A 16838-nucleotide genomic window follows, 5' to 3' on the forward strand; every position below is an offset into this window, starting at 1 on the left:
CCACAGTGGAACTCTCGAGCTCTGTCAGAGTGACCATCGGGTTCTTGGTTACCTTCCTGACCAAGGCCCTTCTACTTCAATTGCTCAGATTGGCCAGGTGGCAGCTCTAGGAAGAGTCTCGGTGGTTCCAAACCTCTTCCATTTAAGAATGGTCAATTCCTTTGACCTCATGGCTTGGTTTTTGCTCTGACATGCACTGCCAACTGTGCTACCTTAAATAGACAGGTGTGTGCCTTTCCAAATCAATTGAATTTACCACAGGTGGACTCCAGTCAAGTTGCAAAAACATCTCAAGGATGATCAATGGAAATGGGATTCATCTGAGCTCAATTTCGAGTCTCATATCAAAGGGTCTGAATACTTATGTATATAAGGTTTTTCCTTTAAAAAAATCTTTAATACATTTGCAAGAATGTATAAAAACCTGCTTTTGCTTGGTCATTTTGGGCTATTGTGTGTAGATCGCTGAGGATTTTTTTAGTATTTAATCTATTTTAGATTAAGGTTGTAACGTAACAAAATGTAGAAAAAAGTCAGGGGGTCTGAATACTTTTCGAATGCACTGTATGTGCTTCATCCAACCCCTCTGACTATCAATGTCATGACGTACGTGTTTCTGTAAAACAAAGGACAAATGATATCCTGGTCCCAGATTTGTAGGATTAGGGTTAAAGCTAAGGCATGACAACAGTAGTCCGATAATTTAGCTAAAGCCCGATCATTGTAGTAGAACCAATAGCTATTACTTCATGATTGTTTTTCATCTGTGTGTGTTTTGTGTAGGTCAGACTTTGCTATGATCTACAACGACCGGTCAGTCCAGGAAAGCCACCACATCAGTGCTGCGTTCCATCTTCTACAGGACGACCAATCCAACATCTTCATGAACCTCTCCAGAGAACAGTGGATGTAGGAGAGATGTACTGTATCAATATGCTGTGAGACAGACAGAGACAGAGACAGAGACAGAGACAGAGACAGAGACAGAGACAGAGACAGACAGACAGACAGACAGACAGACAGACAGACAGACAGACAGACAGACAGACAGACAGACAGACAGACAGACAGACAGACAGACAGACAGACAGACAGACAGACAGACAGACAGACAGACAGACAGACAGACAGACAGACAGACAGACAGACAGACAGACAGACAGACAGACAGACAGACAGACAGACGCAAACCCAACCACAACTCCCCTTTGAGCAGCACAAATCTATGTTACCATGGGAACAGAGAAACCCATCAGGACAGTCTGGAAAGGTTAGATGGGTGTGTTTATGCGTTTGTGTGTGAAAGGGCAGTCTGGAAAGGTTACATGGGTGTGTTTCTGTGTGTGTGACAGGGAGCTGCGAGCGCTGGTGATAGAGATGGTGTTGGCTACAGACATGTCGTCTCACCTTGTCCAGGTCAAAGCCATGAAGGGGTGTCTGCAGCAGCACGAAGGGTACGTGCTGCTCCACACTTTACCCAGGTCACATCATCTGAGATGTAGATTATGGTGGTACAGATGTAGGATCTTAATTTGAGACAATTTGCTACAGCAGGAAAATAATCCTGCAGCAACCGGAAATGTGAAGTATTATGTGGATTATAATGAATGTATGGGTTGATATAATTTTCATTAGAGCAAGTCAAGTCTGACATTTTTAAGTGCAAATGACAAACGTTAGAAGACCATTTAATCCTCAAATATACTCTAATACTAGTTTGCATTTCCTGCCATGCAGGGAAATTCTCAGCAACAAAATAGTGATCAAATTATCTGTAGGCCTACTTGATAGCACATTGTGAGAAAGGTACTATATTAAATGCCATATTTTTTTTGACATATTGATGGATTTCATTCCTGTTAATACTTGAAGAGCAATTTATTTTTCATAACTTAAAATGAATGTGCTGTCTAACTCCCCCATTGACTCCAATGGTTAACATGACATCCAAAGAAGCTCAAGTTCTGTTCTGGTCCATATCTAGCAGTCACTCGTGGTCATTTGTTTCCTGTGGTCAACAGCATAGACAAACCAAAAGCGCTGTCCCTACTACTGCACACTGCAGACATCAGCCACCCCTCTAAGCCCTGGAGTCTACACTCTCGCTGGACCAAAGCCCTCATGGACGAGTTCTTCAGACAGGTAGGACCCATGGAGGAACTTACAACTGGGCACAGGGTTTTCTTGACTGTTTCAGTTTTAGATAGTCTTTGGTACTGTGTTGGTCCTGGATCGTCTTCTGTACTGTGTCGGTCCTGGATTATCTTGCTCATTGTTGTTGATTGTCTTTGAAACATTTTTTTCTCTCTTTCTGTTTCTCTGAGGGTGACAGAGAGGCAGAGCTTGGTCTTCCCTTCTCTCCACTGTGTGATCGGAACAGCACCCTGGTCGCAGAGTCACAAATAGGCAAATTATAAGACATTACTGCACATGGTCATCACTGAGTCATCCATTTGAGTCATCACTGAGTCATCCATATGAGTCATCACTGAGTCATCCATTTGAGTCATCACTGAGTCATCCATTTGAGTCATTACTGAGTCATCCATTTGAGTCATCACTGAGTCATCCCTGAGTCATCATCAACCATCAATAGATATGCTCTCATTTTATATACTTTGGACAATGTGTATGCAAAACCATACTGTCTAAAGCACATATGCAGGTTGTGCATGAAGATGTGATCTTTAACATGTAAAAAACAGGGTTGTTACATAATGTATAATATTAGACATACATGTTAGTCATTTAACAGACACCCTTATCCAGAGCCGCTTGTAGTAGTAAGTGCATACATTTTCACACGACGTAGCAATTGTTTTCGTAGTATATAGCTAACAATACTGTTTTTGTGCGCAGGTTTCATAGACTTCATAGTAGACCCTACGTTCTCCCTACTGACTGACGTGGCTGAGAAGATAGTCATTCCCCTGGTGGAAGACAACCCAGGCCCACCGGACCCCTGCAATCGACATAGGTGGCATTCAAAGCATGTTTATTAGACTAGAACCCCAGCTTAGACGTTAGTTAGCTAGTTGGTTTCTTAACTTGTACCTATGCACGACAAATACTTTCAAACACTTGGGCTGCTGTACAATGGAAACAATGGAATAGTTCCAAAAGCACAAACCCAAATCTAAATCAAGCACACCCCAATTACATTTGACATATGTGTTTGACTCAGGTCTGATGCCTTATTTGTCTTTTTTTTCCAGTAATCTGTGGAAGGAGAGTTCCAGAGGACTACAGTGGAGCTTGTCTCACATCACCTCAGAACTGGTCAGCTTCAGATCCACCTGGACACGACACACAGAAGACAACAAGTTCAAATGGAAGGAGAGCGGCTCCAATGGTAATGTGACAGACTTCTATTAACACCCTGTTGTAGCTCAGAGGTGGGCAATCTTACCTTGCCAGGCATGGCTGGTTGGGGTGGTGTATTGACGCTTGGCTGGAATCCCGACACCAGCTGTCTCAGTGTATGATTGATTGCTCACCCCTTGGCTTGGCTCTATGAATACTCAGTGGCTGCATCCCAAATGGCACTGTATTCCTATGCAGTACACTACTTTCGACCTGGGCCCGAAGGGCCCATAGGCCTCTGGTCGAAAGTAGTTCACTATATAGGGAATAGGGATCCATTTGGGGCGCAGGCGGTGTCTCTCTTTGATTTCCAAAAAGATTGAGGAGATATCAAGGAGACATACAGTAAGCCATGTTTATACCTGGTACTAACATCCATCCATCTTGTGTCTGGATCATGTCCACATTCTGATTATGCCCACATTTTTTGCCAGGTTTAGATGATTAAAAGAAGCCAGCCAGGTTTAGATGATTAAAAGAAGCATTACGAACTGATATAAGTGTGAATGGACAAGATCGGGATGAATATTCTTTCCAACCTTTTGTATTTCAATCAAACTATCATACAATCATGCTATCATACCATCATGCTATAATATGATCGTCCTATCATATCATCATGCTATTATGCTATCATATCATACTGTCATACCATCATGCTATCGCGCAATCATGCTATCATACCATCATGCTATAATATGATCATCCTATCATATCATCATGCTATTATGCTATCATATCATACTGTCATACCATCATGCTATCATTATTTATTTATTTATTTTATTTACTGTTATTTTACCAGGTAAGTTGACTGAGAACACTTTCTCATTTACAGCAACCATCATACTATAATGCTATCATACCATTATGCTATCCAACCATCATGCTATCATACTATCATGCTGTCATGCCATCATACCATCATGCTATCGTACATCATACTATCATACCATCATGCTATCATACCATCCTGCTATTGTACCATCATGCTATCATACTATCATACCATCATGCTATCATACCATCCTGCTATCGTACCATCATGCTATCATACCATCCTGCTATCGTGCTATCGTACCATCATGCTATCATATCATCCTGCTATCATGCTATCGTACCATCATGCTATCATACTATCATGCTGTCATGCCATCATACCATCATGCTATCGTACATCATGCTATCGTACCATCATGCTATTGTACATCATGCTATCATACCATCATGCTATCATACCATCATGCTATCATGCTATTGTACCATCATGCTATCATACTATCATGCTATCACACCATCATGCTATCGTACATCATGCTATTGTACCATCATGCTATCATACTATCATGCTATCACACCATCATGCTATCGTACATCATGCTATTGTACCATCATGCTATCATACTATCATACAAAAATCATACTAAATATACTTTAATCCTCTTCCCCTCTCAGGGCTCTTGGATCAGATCGTGTCGAAGGAGCCGTTGGCTGGTGAAGACGATGAGCTCTCTGAACAACTGCTGCAGACCCCTTCTAATGATGCTAAACAGTAGATAGGCCTCTCATGTAGTATGATGCCTATGTAAACGATATGTAAATGGAGGGTTGGGGAGAACTGTTTACATGTAATCTTTTACATGTAATCTGATAATAATACAAACATGTAACTGTAATCAGCTACTTTACCAGCTAAAATATTGTAAATGGATTCCAAATACTTTTGAAAAACTAGATGATTACTTCTTCAATTACTTTAAAATTCAGAAAGGATGTTTGGGAAAGAATACAGTATGCCACCTTTCTGTTTCTCAATGACATTCAATTCAGCACTGAAAAAAGGTGCCAGTTTATGTTTGTTCCACCTGGTTTGATGGATCGTTTCCATCTTCTTCTGATGTCTCTTAAGGAGAAAGTAATCAGTTGACATTACAGAGTGGAGGGGAAAGTAATCCAAAAGTAACTGAAAGTAATCAGATTATGTTACTGAGTTAAGGGGATAGTAATCCAAAAGTAACTGAAAGTAATCAGATTATGTTACTGAGTTAAGGGGATAGTAATCCAAAAGTAACTGAAACTGAGTTTGGGTATCCAAAAGTTAAGTTACTGATTACAATTTTGGACAGGTAACTAGTAACTGTACCTGATTACATTTAGAAAGTAATCTATCCAACCCTGTGTAAATTATAGTAATTTAATGAAGATTACCAAAACATGCTGGTCATGTTTTATGCTAATTACCATACATGATTTTACGGTGGTTTGCTTGCAATTTGTTAACCAGTTAGGAAAACTTTCATGGAGAAACTTAGCAAAGATCATGTATCATGGGTAACATGGGTAGCATGTATGTTACATGGAATAGACGGGTAATGTCAAAGGTACCAGCAGTGAAAGGCTGGCCTTATCATGTGGAAGATGTACGATGTAATCATGTAACTGTTGTTGTTGATGTAAAGTACAACAAGACAAAGAGTTTTCTACTTCTTTATATTCTACCAGTACCACTGAGGAGATGCTGATGTGCTTTATATTCTACCCTTACCACTGAGGAGATGTTGATGTGCTTTATATTCTACCCTTACCACTGAGGAGATGTTGATGTGCTTTATATTCTACCCTTACCATGGAGGAGATGTTGATGTGCTTTATATTCTACCCATACCACTGAGGAGATGTTGAAGAGTGATTCTTTATCTAATTCTTCATCTGTTTTCTTTGAATCCAAAGAATTGGAATCGTGAACTATACTGAACATACAGGATATCAGTAGCCATTGTCCCAGATCATTAGCCAACTCTTCTGACTATCAGCCAGGAACATAGCCTGGAGACCCATCTATAGCCAAACTAGCATTTCTTCTCCACGATGAGTCTTGATTTGCTTGCCTCCCTTAAGTTTTGTAGAATGGGGACACATTCTGATCATTCTGATTGGTTCCAGAAACCGGTGGGCTGGGCCAGAGCCGGCCTACATGATGACCGTATCAACTTTGATACTCTGATTGGTTAGATTGATTAGAGACCATCCAATCACTGATTTAATTGTTTTGTACAACGCCCCTCATTTTCACAGCAGCACAAATGACTTCTGGGATGGCAGTTTCAGATTTCAGGATGGCACAGTCATAGAGCAGAATAATTCACTTCAGTATGACGCGTCAGGCAACCCAGAACTGCCATATTGTACAAGTCTTATATCTTTAATGTTGTGATTCTGAGGCCATCCTACTATGGACACGGCACATCAAAGACATGACAGACAGTAATAGTCAGGAGAGTTGAATGAAGCACTGCAGATCTGGGACCAGGCTGAGATATCAGTCCAATCCTGCAGCAGAGTTCTGTTCACTGGTCCTCCAGTAGGAGGAGCCAAAACTGTGGGGAGGAAGATTGAACCAGGCTACAGTGGTATTATGAAATGCATTGGGTGAAAACTGGTCACGTTGTGAAATATTTATGTGTTTTATGCTCGCAGCACCACGTCTATTGAATAATTGATAATAGGGTTTTGTTATAAGTCAACCTTACTTACTCAACATTATAGGTCAGTGATGCAACACTAAAGTCAGAGCCGTATTGTTGGCCTACTATGGGTAGTTCTTGGCATGAATTAAAATGGATTATAAATTGGGTGGTTCGAGCCCTGAATGCTGATTGGCTGACAGCCGTGGTATATCAGACCGTATACCACGGGTATGACAAAACATGTATTTTTACTGCTGTACTTACGTTGGTAACCTGTTTATAATAGGAATAAGGCACCTCTGGGGTTTGTGATATATGACCAATATATCATGGCTAAGGGCTATATCAAGGCACTCCACTTCGCGTCTTGCTTAAGAACAACCCTTAGCCGTGGTATATTGGCCATATACCACACCCCCTTGGGCCTTATTGCTTAATTATAGCATGGATTATGATTTTGGAATATGTTTTGTTTAAAGAAGTAAACACAAACGCTTGTCCAATTTCAACACTTCATTGTATCAAACCATTTTTTTTTAAATTACATGTGTAATCATTACCAAGTCAAACAAAGTTGAACTAAAATGCAGATATAGATGGATTTCATGTACCGTAATTTATCATTAATAAAAATTAAATAAATACACAATCAGGTATGGTGTTCATACATTGAAAATGAATTACAAGATAATGTTTTTAACAGATGTAGAGTGTTCAATGCTAAATAACTAGAAAACTTTCTATAAGCAGAATATAATTGTGGGTCAGATTCCCGGGACCACCCATACATAAAACATAGGAACACATGACTGGAAGTATGTTACTGTTATGTTGAAATCCTTACACCTGTCTAATTCAGTAGACCTCTCTAAATTGACATAATGTCGTTCATTTGCTGTGTACTATACATACAGTACATTGAAGTAATAAGCCTAATCTGTCATCAAAATTATATGATGACGCTGATGAATATATTAGGTCTAAAATGTCACCCAATCAGGACCCTAATGTTACATCAGTGAAGCAGAGTATGGGATCGAACTAGTGGAAAACAAATATATTTACCAAAGATAAAATAAGTTACATATGGATGTTGTTACGGTACAGAAAACAATACGATATACTGGTAGTGAAATGATGTACTGGGGGGAGTATAGAACAAAGGGGTGTGTAGTACTAAATCTGTACTATGCATGACTGGGATGTCAATAGACACGTAAATAGATGTTTTTTTAGTTTTTAAAAGGTCAAAGTTTACCCAGAGTCCTGTCCAATGAATTGGTCCCTTAATCAGATATGTTTTGGAGACTTCAGAGACTCAAATAGACGGAGACCCAAAACACTCTGATCACAGCTCCAGATTGGGTCATTGAGGATTCCCAGGATGCCTCCCAAATAAGCACCGTGTCCCCAATAATACAGTAGTACACTACTCCATTTGGCTCTGGTCAAAGGTAGTGTACTATATGAGGAATGATGTGCCCTAAGTGATGCAGTGATACTGCCCTGTGACTCTTAAAAATAGACAATGTTATTGTCGTGGCACAAATATGTGTTGTGGCACAAATATGAATAAGGACTAAATGCTGTTCTTGTTGTTGTTGTTTATGCAAGTCTCTTTTGGCCCACCGAGGTCTAGTTCCTTCAAGAGTCCTGGGCGGAATGTCTAAAACATCAAATCAATCTTAGAATAATCATGAGACAATATTTGGATTTATGAGTATTATACAATGACCATGTTAGACATGTGAGTGCTAGGCCGTTACAGTTTGTGTATACAACAAACCAAAAACTGTCGTGAAAAATACCCAAATATTTCCTGTCCTGGTTTGGAACATTAGACAATTAGTTACAGATTAGTAGGGGCAATCAAATGAGTAAATCAAAAGAAACAATAAACGCCTAGTCATAAATAAACGCCTAGTCATCTCTCCACCTGCACGGTATAGTACCTGACCGGACATACATCCTGATGTCTCCGTATCTACAGTGTGTCTGTTTATCAAAAGGATGATCACTTGTCTGTCTGTTGTCTGTAGTTATTGACTGAACAGCAGGTCCCAAATGGCAAACTATTCCCTACATGGTGCACTATTTTTGTCCAGAGCCCTGTGGGAATAGGGATCCATTTGGGACACACAACAGGTTGGTGTGGAGGCTGTTCCATGGTTCTATTTGTCTTCTTATTCCTGGATGCGTTTCTTTGTTTTCTTCTCCTCTGGACTCGCTACGGATGCAGATTGGACACATATACACACACACAGGGAGAGGGGGATAGAAAGATGGAGAGAGATAAATCAGTGAGATCAGGCTAGATATTTGAGAGCTTGTGAGCTTATTCCTACATTATTTCTTTGACATTTTTGAATGAAACATTTCTTTAAAATTTTGATCCACGTACATTTTTAGAGTCAGTATGCAGTAGGTTGTAAAACCTATTGCACACATTCAAACTATTGCAGACATATTGCAAAAAGTTGCTTTGTTCTGAAGCTACATGATCAAAGCACTATTACAGATGTTAGCTTCATTATTATGCTAAATTAAGCCAAATCGTTAAATAGTTTAACAGATGAAAGTAAACACTGTCTGGCTGAATTCTAAAGATTCCCATTGATGATATCAAAGGGATTAGGATAGTGTAACACTACTGTTTGCAATAGGTGCAGGGGCTCCTCCTACCTGCTTGTGTGTGTTGTTTTTGTTGTGATGATGATGTTGCTGCCATGGGGACGGTGGAACATCCCACTTCTTCCTTGGAGAAGGAGCACTCATGTCCCCCTGCAGCGTCTGATAGACTGTCCCGTGAAAACTCTGCTGGAAACACAGAAAGTGTCCTTTACAGAATAGATGTGGTTAGCAGGTCAATGGAAAGCAGACTGTGAAGAATGGCGCCGAAGTGATTCAACAAATCTGATCTGACAAAGAGGATATTCTTTAAATCCGTCATGATTGATGTATTGTAGTAACAGGTCCACAATGTGGTGACTAACATATTAGATATGTGTGTCTGTGAGCAGGGGTTGTTGGAGAGATTTCAATTCTGTACAGATATGAGATATACATTTCAAAATAGATTATAAATATAGTTTATTTATTTATTGTCCTATCATGATGGAATGGTACCCAACCCTATAACCTAGACACCCACCTGAGCGATCCATACACTAAGGAGAAGTCCTTATCTGTTTCATGAGCCTACTGTAAGTAGCCTATACACAGCCAAGACAGAAATATGAATGTACTCAGGGACCCACAAAAGCAGCACCCCCCCTCAAGAGTCTGAGCCTGCCTGGCAGGGTTGGTCCTACAAAGCCAAAGCCCCCTGATGGGAGGCCATAATATACCAGGAATTGCTCAAAGCTGCTAATGAGAACCTTGATGACCTTGTACCTAGCCGGTGGGAGTCCCGGTGGGGTGCCCCCACCCAGGCAGTAGCTGTGCTGACAACACTAGCTGCAGTAACCCATGGGAAGGGGGTCACAGGCGGACATTCAGAGAGGGAGCAAATTATTGTGGCCCTGGTGGCACAGAATAATCAAAGGTCTGACTTCACAGAGAATCTTGGGAAAATGGTCAGAACTGGGGACCAGCGTGTTTCAGGAGAAGTGGGTATATTATTTTGCTCAAATTTGCATGCCTTCTCAAACAGCTGTAACTGTATATGCATTTGCACATCAAGTCCTTTCTTGAGTTGGGCTCGGGGATGGAACGACTGTTGAACATCTGAGCTTGTGGTTGTTTGTGGGGGAAGGGGATGGAGTTTGTATGAGTATGTGTACGTATCCCACATCTGATGCCTTGGGGCAATGATGTTAGGGACAACATAGGATGAATCAAAATAATTGGTTGCTAAAATAATAATTGCTTGTCAGAAAAATAAATGTTGGAATGTCAATCCTGGTTCTAGGTAACTGTCTATAATATTAAGCATATTATTAGTTAATTGTGTAAATTAAGGTTTTTTCATATATACATATTTTGTTTTACATCTATATATAATACAAATCGAGGTGAGGGTGATGGAAATGCATTTGACGGTTGATCTGCTTCTGTTCTGTGGGTGGCACTGTGTGCTCTTTTCGAAGGATGGGTCCCGGTCTCTCGGGGGCCCTAGGATCTGGGGGGGGTGGGGGTGGTCTATCGGTCACTGGGAAGACAATCCAACATGGGATGGGGGAGGGGGGTTTAGCTGGTGGAATAGAGGAGTACAGTTGGAGGTTTTACTTAGTAGCAATGCAAATATCATGGTACAGCTATATGGACACTCAATCACTATGGTGCTTTTTAATGGCAAGTTTACAAACATATAAACTCAGCAAAAAACAGAAACGTCCTCTCACTGTCAACTGCGTTCATTTTCAGCAAACTTAACATGTGTAAATATTTGCATGAACATAAGATTCAACAACTGAGACATAAACTGAACAAGATCCATAGACATGTGACTAACAGAAATGGAATAATGTGTCCCTGAACAAAGGGAGGGTTCAAAATCAAAAGTAACAGTCAATATTTGGTGGGGCCACCAGCTGCATTAAGTACTGCAGTGCATCTTCTCCTCATGGACCGTACCAGATTTGCCAGTTCTTGCTGTGAGATGTTACCTCACTCTTCCACCAAGGCACCTGCAAGTTCTCTGACATTTCTGGGGGGGGGGGGGGGGGGGCCCTAGCCCTCACCATCCGATCCAACAGGTCCAGACATGCTCAATAGGATTGGGATCCGGGCTCTTCACTGGCCATGGAAGAACACCGGCATTCCTGTCTTGCAGGAAATCACAAACAGAACAAGCAGTATGGCTGGTAGCATTGTCATGCTGGAGGGTCATGTCAGGATGAGCCTGCAGGAAGGGTACCACATGAGGGAGGAGGATATATCTTCCATATAACGCACAGCGTTGAGATTGCCTGCAATGACCAAAAGCTCAGTCCGATGATGCTGTGACACACCGTCCCAGACCATGACGGACCCTCCACCTCCAAATCGATCTCGCTCCAGAGTACAGGCCTCGGTGTAACGCTCATTCCTTCGACGATAAACGCAATCCGACCATCACCACTGGTGAGACAAAACCGTGACTCGTCAGTAAAGAGCACTTTTTGCCAGTCCTGTCTGGTCCAGCGACAGTGGGTTTGTGCCCATAGGCAACGTTGTTGATGTCTGGTGAGGACCTGCCTTACAACAGGCCTACAAGCCCTCAGTCCAGCCTCTCTCAGCCTATTGCGGACAGTCTGAGCACTGATGGAGGGATTGTGCGTTCTTGGTGGAACTCGGGCAGTTGTCGTTGCCATCCTGTACCTGTCCGGTAGGTGTGCTGTTTGGATGTACCGATCCTGTGCAGGTGTTGTTACATGTGGTCTGCCACTGCGAGGACGATCAGCTGTCCGTTCTGTCTCCCTCTAGCGCTGTCTTGTCTCACAGTACGGACATTGCAATTTGTTGCCCTGGGCACATCTGCAGTCCTCATGCCTCCTTGCAGCATGCCTAAGGCACGTTCACGCAGATGAGCAGGGACTCTGGGCATTTTTCTTTTGTTGTTTTTCAGAGTCAGTAGAAAGGCCTCTTTAGTGTCCTAAGTTATCATAACTGTGACCTTAATTGTCTACCGTCTGTAAGCTGTTAGTGTCTTAACTTCTTTGGGAACGGGGGCAGTATTGAGTAGCTTAGATGAATAAGGTGCCCAGAGTAAACTGCCTGCTACTCTGGACCAAAAGCTAGAATATGCATATAATTAGTAGATTTGGGTAGACAACACTATGAAGTTTCTAAAACTGTTTGAATGATGTCTGTGAGTATAACAGAACTCATATGGCAGGCAAAAACCTGAGAAAATATCCAAACCAGAAAGTCAGAAATCTGAGGTTTGTAGGTTTTCAAGTCTTTGCCTATCCAATATGCAGTGTCTATGGCGTCATATTGTGCTTCCTAAGGCTTCCACTAGATGTCAACCGTCTTTAAAACCTTGTTTCAGGCTTCTACTGTGAAGGGGAGAGAATAAGAGCTGTTTGACTGAGAGGTCTGTCAGAATGCCGTGAGCTCAGTCAGGCGAGCGTCCGTGAGAGTTAGCTGCGTTCCCTTTCCTTTCTAAAGACAAATGAATTGTCCGATTGAAACATTATTGAAGATTTATGATAAAAACATACCGATTGATTCTATACATCGTTTGACATGTTTCTACGAACTGTAATATATTTTTTGACTTTTCGTCTGAACTAATTGCTCGCGCACTGTGCAACAGATCCTCAAGGTAGATGGATGATTTTAAATATGTTATTGAATCATAAACTGATATTTCTCATTAATATATACCGGTCCAAATAATGATCAAACCTACAAGCAATACAAGACTCTATTATTATGGTGGGAGATTATAATACTATTTTAAATACCTCAATGGACCCTAAAGGAAATCCCACTACAAACTATCATTACCCTTATGCACTTAAGGAAATCACACTACAAACTATCATTACCCTTATGCACTTAAGGAAATCACACTACAAACTATCATTACCCTTATGCACTTAAGGAAATCACACTACAAACTATCACCTTCGTGCACTTAAGGAAATCACACTACAAACTATCATTACCCTTATGCACTTAAGGAAATCACAAATACCATGGATATTTTGGAACCAGTGGCAATGTGGAGGCTTAAATATACTGACGTAGTGAGATATACATGGCATTCGGAAAGTATTCAGACCCTAAACTTTAATATTTCCAGTTTTACTTTTAATACATTTGCAAACATTTCTAAAACACTATTTTTGATTTGTCATCATGGGGTATTGTGTGTAGATTGATGAGGGAAAAAAACACTTTTAAATTAATTTTAGAATAAGGGTGTAACGTAACAAAATGTGAAAAAAGTCAAGGGGTCTGAATACTTACCTAATACACTCTACATGGCGGAGGCTCAATCAAGCTAGTCGTTTTGACTACTTTCTAATGTCATTCTCACTGGCAAGAAAAGTTTAAAAAGTGTTTATAGGGGATAGAATGAAGTCGGACCATTAAATAATTTGCATATACGTTGCTCTTACATAATTTCCACATCCGCGAGGATATTGGAAATTAATCAAAGCCTATTGGATTATTATTTATTTTTAACTAGGAAAGAATAATGTATAACTGACTCTTTCTGATATAGGTACAGCAGATCCCCTTATTGTATGGGACACTGTTAAATGTGCTTTTAGGCTATGAAATTCAATAATCATCTTTAAAACAAAAACTATTTAGGTCAAAAGAGTTCATATTAGCAAAGGAAATAGAGGGACTAACATAGAGCTACAGCATAAGTTAGCGGAAAAAAACAAGAAGAAATTGAGGAATTTATTTAAAAAATATCAAGTGGAATATATTATAAAAATAAAGCGAACTGGATGAACATGGGGAAAAATACACCAAATTATTTTTAAATCTTCAACATAGAAATGCAACCAAAAATAAATTTACTGAAACGGGTTACATATCCTAGTGTACCTATTTGTTTATGGTCTTGCCTACACCTAGCGACCTGTTTTTAAAATTATATGAGCAAAAAATATTCCATTTTATTTTAAACGGCAAGCCAGACGAAATTGAACGGCCCTATTTATATAATGAATATGAATTCGGAGGGCAGAAATGATTAAATATTAAAGGATTAGACCTCTCACTAAAGGCGTCAGTCATACAAAAGTTATACTTAAATCCAGAACTGGTTTTCTAGCAGATTAGTAAAAATGTCTCACCCCATATTCAAGGACGGCCTTTTTCTCTTTATTCAGATTACAACCTCTCACTTTCGGTTATTTGAAAATGAAATCATCTCCAAAATATCACTATTTTTAAAACAAGCCATAGATAGTTGATTGCAATTTCAGTTTAGTCCACCAGAAAATAATATTACAACAATATATTGGATATATTTGGCTGGTTTTCGCTGCATAACATTTAGAACTAGTCCCTTTTCAGGTTTAGAAGAAATGACTCCGAAAAGCTAACTCCCGTTTGTATAAATTGGTAGCATAGCTAGCACAGAGAAATCGTGGGTGGTAGTGAAAGTCGTTTTTTAACTGTAATGCAGTTGATTGGTGACAATGACATGTATTGGGGTTGACAGCCATACAAACATTGTACTCGAATTTGTACCTCAACATAGTGTGAAATGCAAATAATCGATAGCCAAAATGTAGATACATTTCACTTGGGGGCAATGAGGAGATTCGGGACGTTTCCTCCACGGCATCTTTCTGACACACGTTTCCATGGCCTTTACATTGTTTTGGTTGAGTTCCATTACCTTCTTTACCATTTTTATTAATGGGTTGCATGGTTCTTCACAATATTGTTTTGAATGTTTGTTTTAGGACTGATGCTCAACTAAGCATTCTACTCAATGCAGTCTCAATTGGTGCAGATAAAGATTTTGACTCAAGTGCATTACTGTGGCTTGGAAACACAATGACATTTGTAGGACTTTTTTTTGTCATCATTGCGATGTCACCAGATTGACTTCTAGATGGTTAGCTTTAGCTAGCTAGCTAATATTGAGGGGAGAGCACATACATTTTAGCTAGCCAACGTTAGCATTGCTAACTTTTTCTAACAAACGTTACTAGCTCATGGCAACATTGCCATCTCTCTAAAATAAACTTGACGACATCACAATAATGGCAATGTTATTTTCTACAAATGATTTGTCTATGCTAGCAATGTCATTGTAATTCCAGATGAAACAGCCATTAGCCCATTTCAGAAACACTTGGCATTAACCATCAGTCAGAATTCAATATGCTGCGACATCTGTAGAATGCTGATAACCATGGCAACAACACAACCGAGTGACGGAGATGCAACCCATGAATAGTATGGCAATGACTTTTAAAATTTTCCAATTTCTATATTCCAAATGTTATTTGGAATGTTCTAATTCCAATTCCATTGTTCCAGTTCCATTGTTCCAGTTCCATTGTTCCAGTTCCATTGTTCCAGTTCCATTGTTCCAGTTCCAAACCTGTTTTTATTGTATTGAGGGGAGAATCACCTCCTCGTCTCATCAGTCATCAGTCCATGTTATTACTGATGCTGAGTGAGTTTTAAAGGTTGATATTTTTAAAAGTCCAAAGTTGACTATTGATGGTAATGACTCAGGGGGGTTGGGTTAAATGCAGAAGAAACATTTCGGTTTAATGGATTCAGTTGTGCAACTGACTAAGTATACTCTTTCACCTTTCCCATTGATTATTTTCATCTATTGGTTTTCTCTTTTCTTTCTAGATGTTGCCGTTTAATCAATTTTTGATTTTCCGATTTTCAATACTCTATACTAAATGGGACTATGGGACAAAAACATAGTGTGTCTTTGCGAGAGGAAAATGTCACCCAGCATAGTATCAAAGGCATCAATATTGAGGCAATATTGCAACCTACATACAGTTGAAGTCAGAAGTTTACATACACATAGGTTGGAGTCATTAAAACTCTTGTTCCAACCACTCCAAACTTGTTAACAAACTATAGTTTTGGCAAGTCAGTTAGGACATCTACTTTGTGCAAGACACAAGTCATTTTTCCAGCAATGGTTTACAGACAGATTATTTCACTTATAATTCGCTGTATCACAATTCTAGTGGGTCAGAAGTTTACATGCACTAAGTTGACTGTGCCTTTAAACAGCTTGGAAAATTACAGATATTTATGTCATGGCTTTAGAAGCTTCTGATGGGCTAATTGACATAATTTGAGTCAATTGGAGATGTATCTGTGGATGTATTTCAAGGCCTACCTTCAAACTCAGTGCCACTTTGCTTGACATCATGGGAAAATCAAAAGAAATCAGCCAAGACCTCAGTAAAACAATTGTAGACCTCCACATGTCTGGTTCATCATTGGGAGCAATTTCCAAATACCTGTAGGTACCACGTTCATATGTACAAACAATAGTATGCAAGTATAAACACAGCCGTCATACGCATTCTGTCTCCTAGAGATGAACGTACTTTGGTGCAAAAA

General features: G+C 40.0%; 2 protein-coding genes across 3 annotated transcripts in view; one reads left to right on the top strand and one right to left on the bottom strand.

Annotated features, from left to right (window-relative positions):
- Positions 1–8944, top strand: part of LOC109891454 (calcium/calmodulin-dependent 3',5'-cyclic nucleotide phosphodiesterase 1B) — a 36492-nt gene extending 27548 nt beyond the window's left edge. The window contains exons 8-14 of the mRNA XM_020484010.2: positions 784–909; positions 1353–1454; positions 2022–2142; positions 2325–2406; positions 2860–2977; positions 3216–3352; positions 4819–8944. Of these exons, the coding sequence (XP_020339599.1) occupies positions 784–909; positions 1353–1454; positions 2022–2142; positions 2325–2406; positions 2860–2977; positions 3216–3352; positions 4819–4919 (787 nt within the window). The 3' untranslated portion in view covers positions 4920–8944. The remainder of the gene's footprint in view (positions 1–783; positions 910–1352; positions 1455–2021; positions 2143–2324; positions 2407–2859; positions 2978–3215; positions 3353–4818) is intronic.
- Positions 7331–16838, bottom strand: part of LOC109891455 (protein phosphatase 1 regulatory subunit 1A) — a 67678-nt gene continuing 58170 nt past the window's right edge. Inside the window, exons 7-8 of one of the 2 annotated variants that reach the window (XM_020484011.2) lie at positions 9513–9647; positions 7331–9057 (exon numbers count right to left, since the gene is read on the bottom strand). In XM_020484011.2, coding sequence (XP_020339600.1) covers positions 9014–9057; positions 9513–9647 — 179 coding nt within the window. In that variant the 3' untranslated portion in view covers positions 7331–9013. The remainder of the gene's footprint in view (positions 9058–9512; positions 9648–16838) is intronic. The other variant, XM_020484012.2, reaches the window with a different exon arrangement.

This window comes from Oncorhynchus kisutch, linkage group LG5, assembly GCF_002021735.2.
Source record: "Oncorhynchus kisutch isolate 150728-3 linkage group LG5, Okis_V2, whole genome shotgun sequence".
Lineage (NCBI taxonomy): Eukaryota > Metazoa > Chordata > Actinopteri > Salmoniformes > Salmonidae > Oncorhynchus > Oncorhynchus kisutch.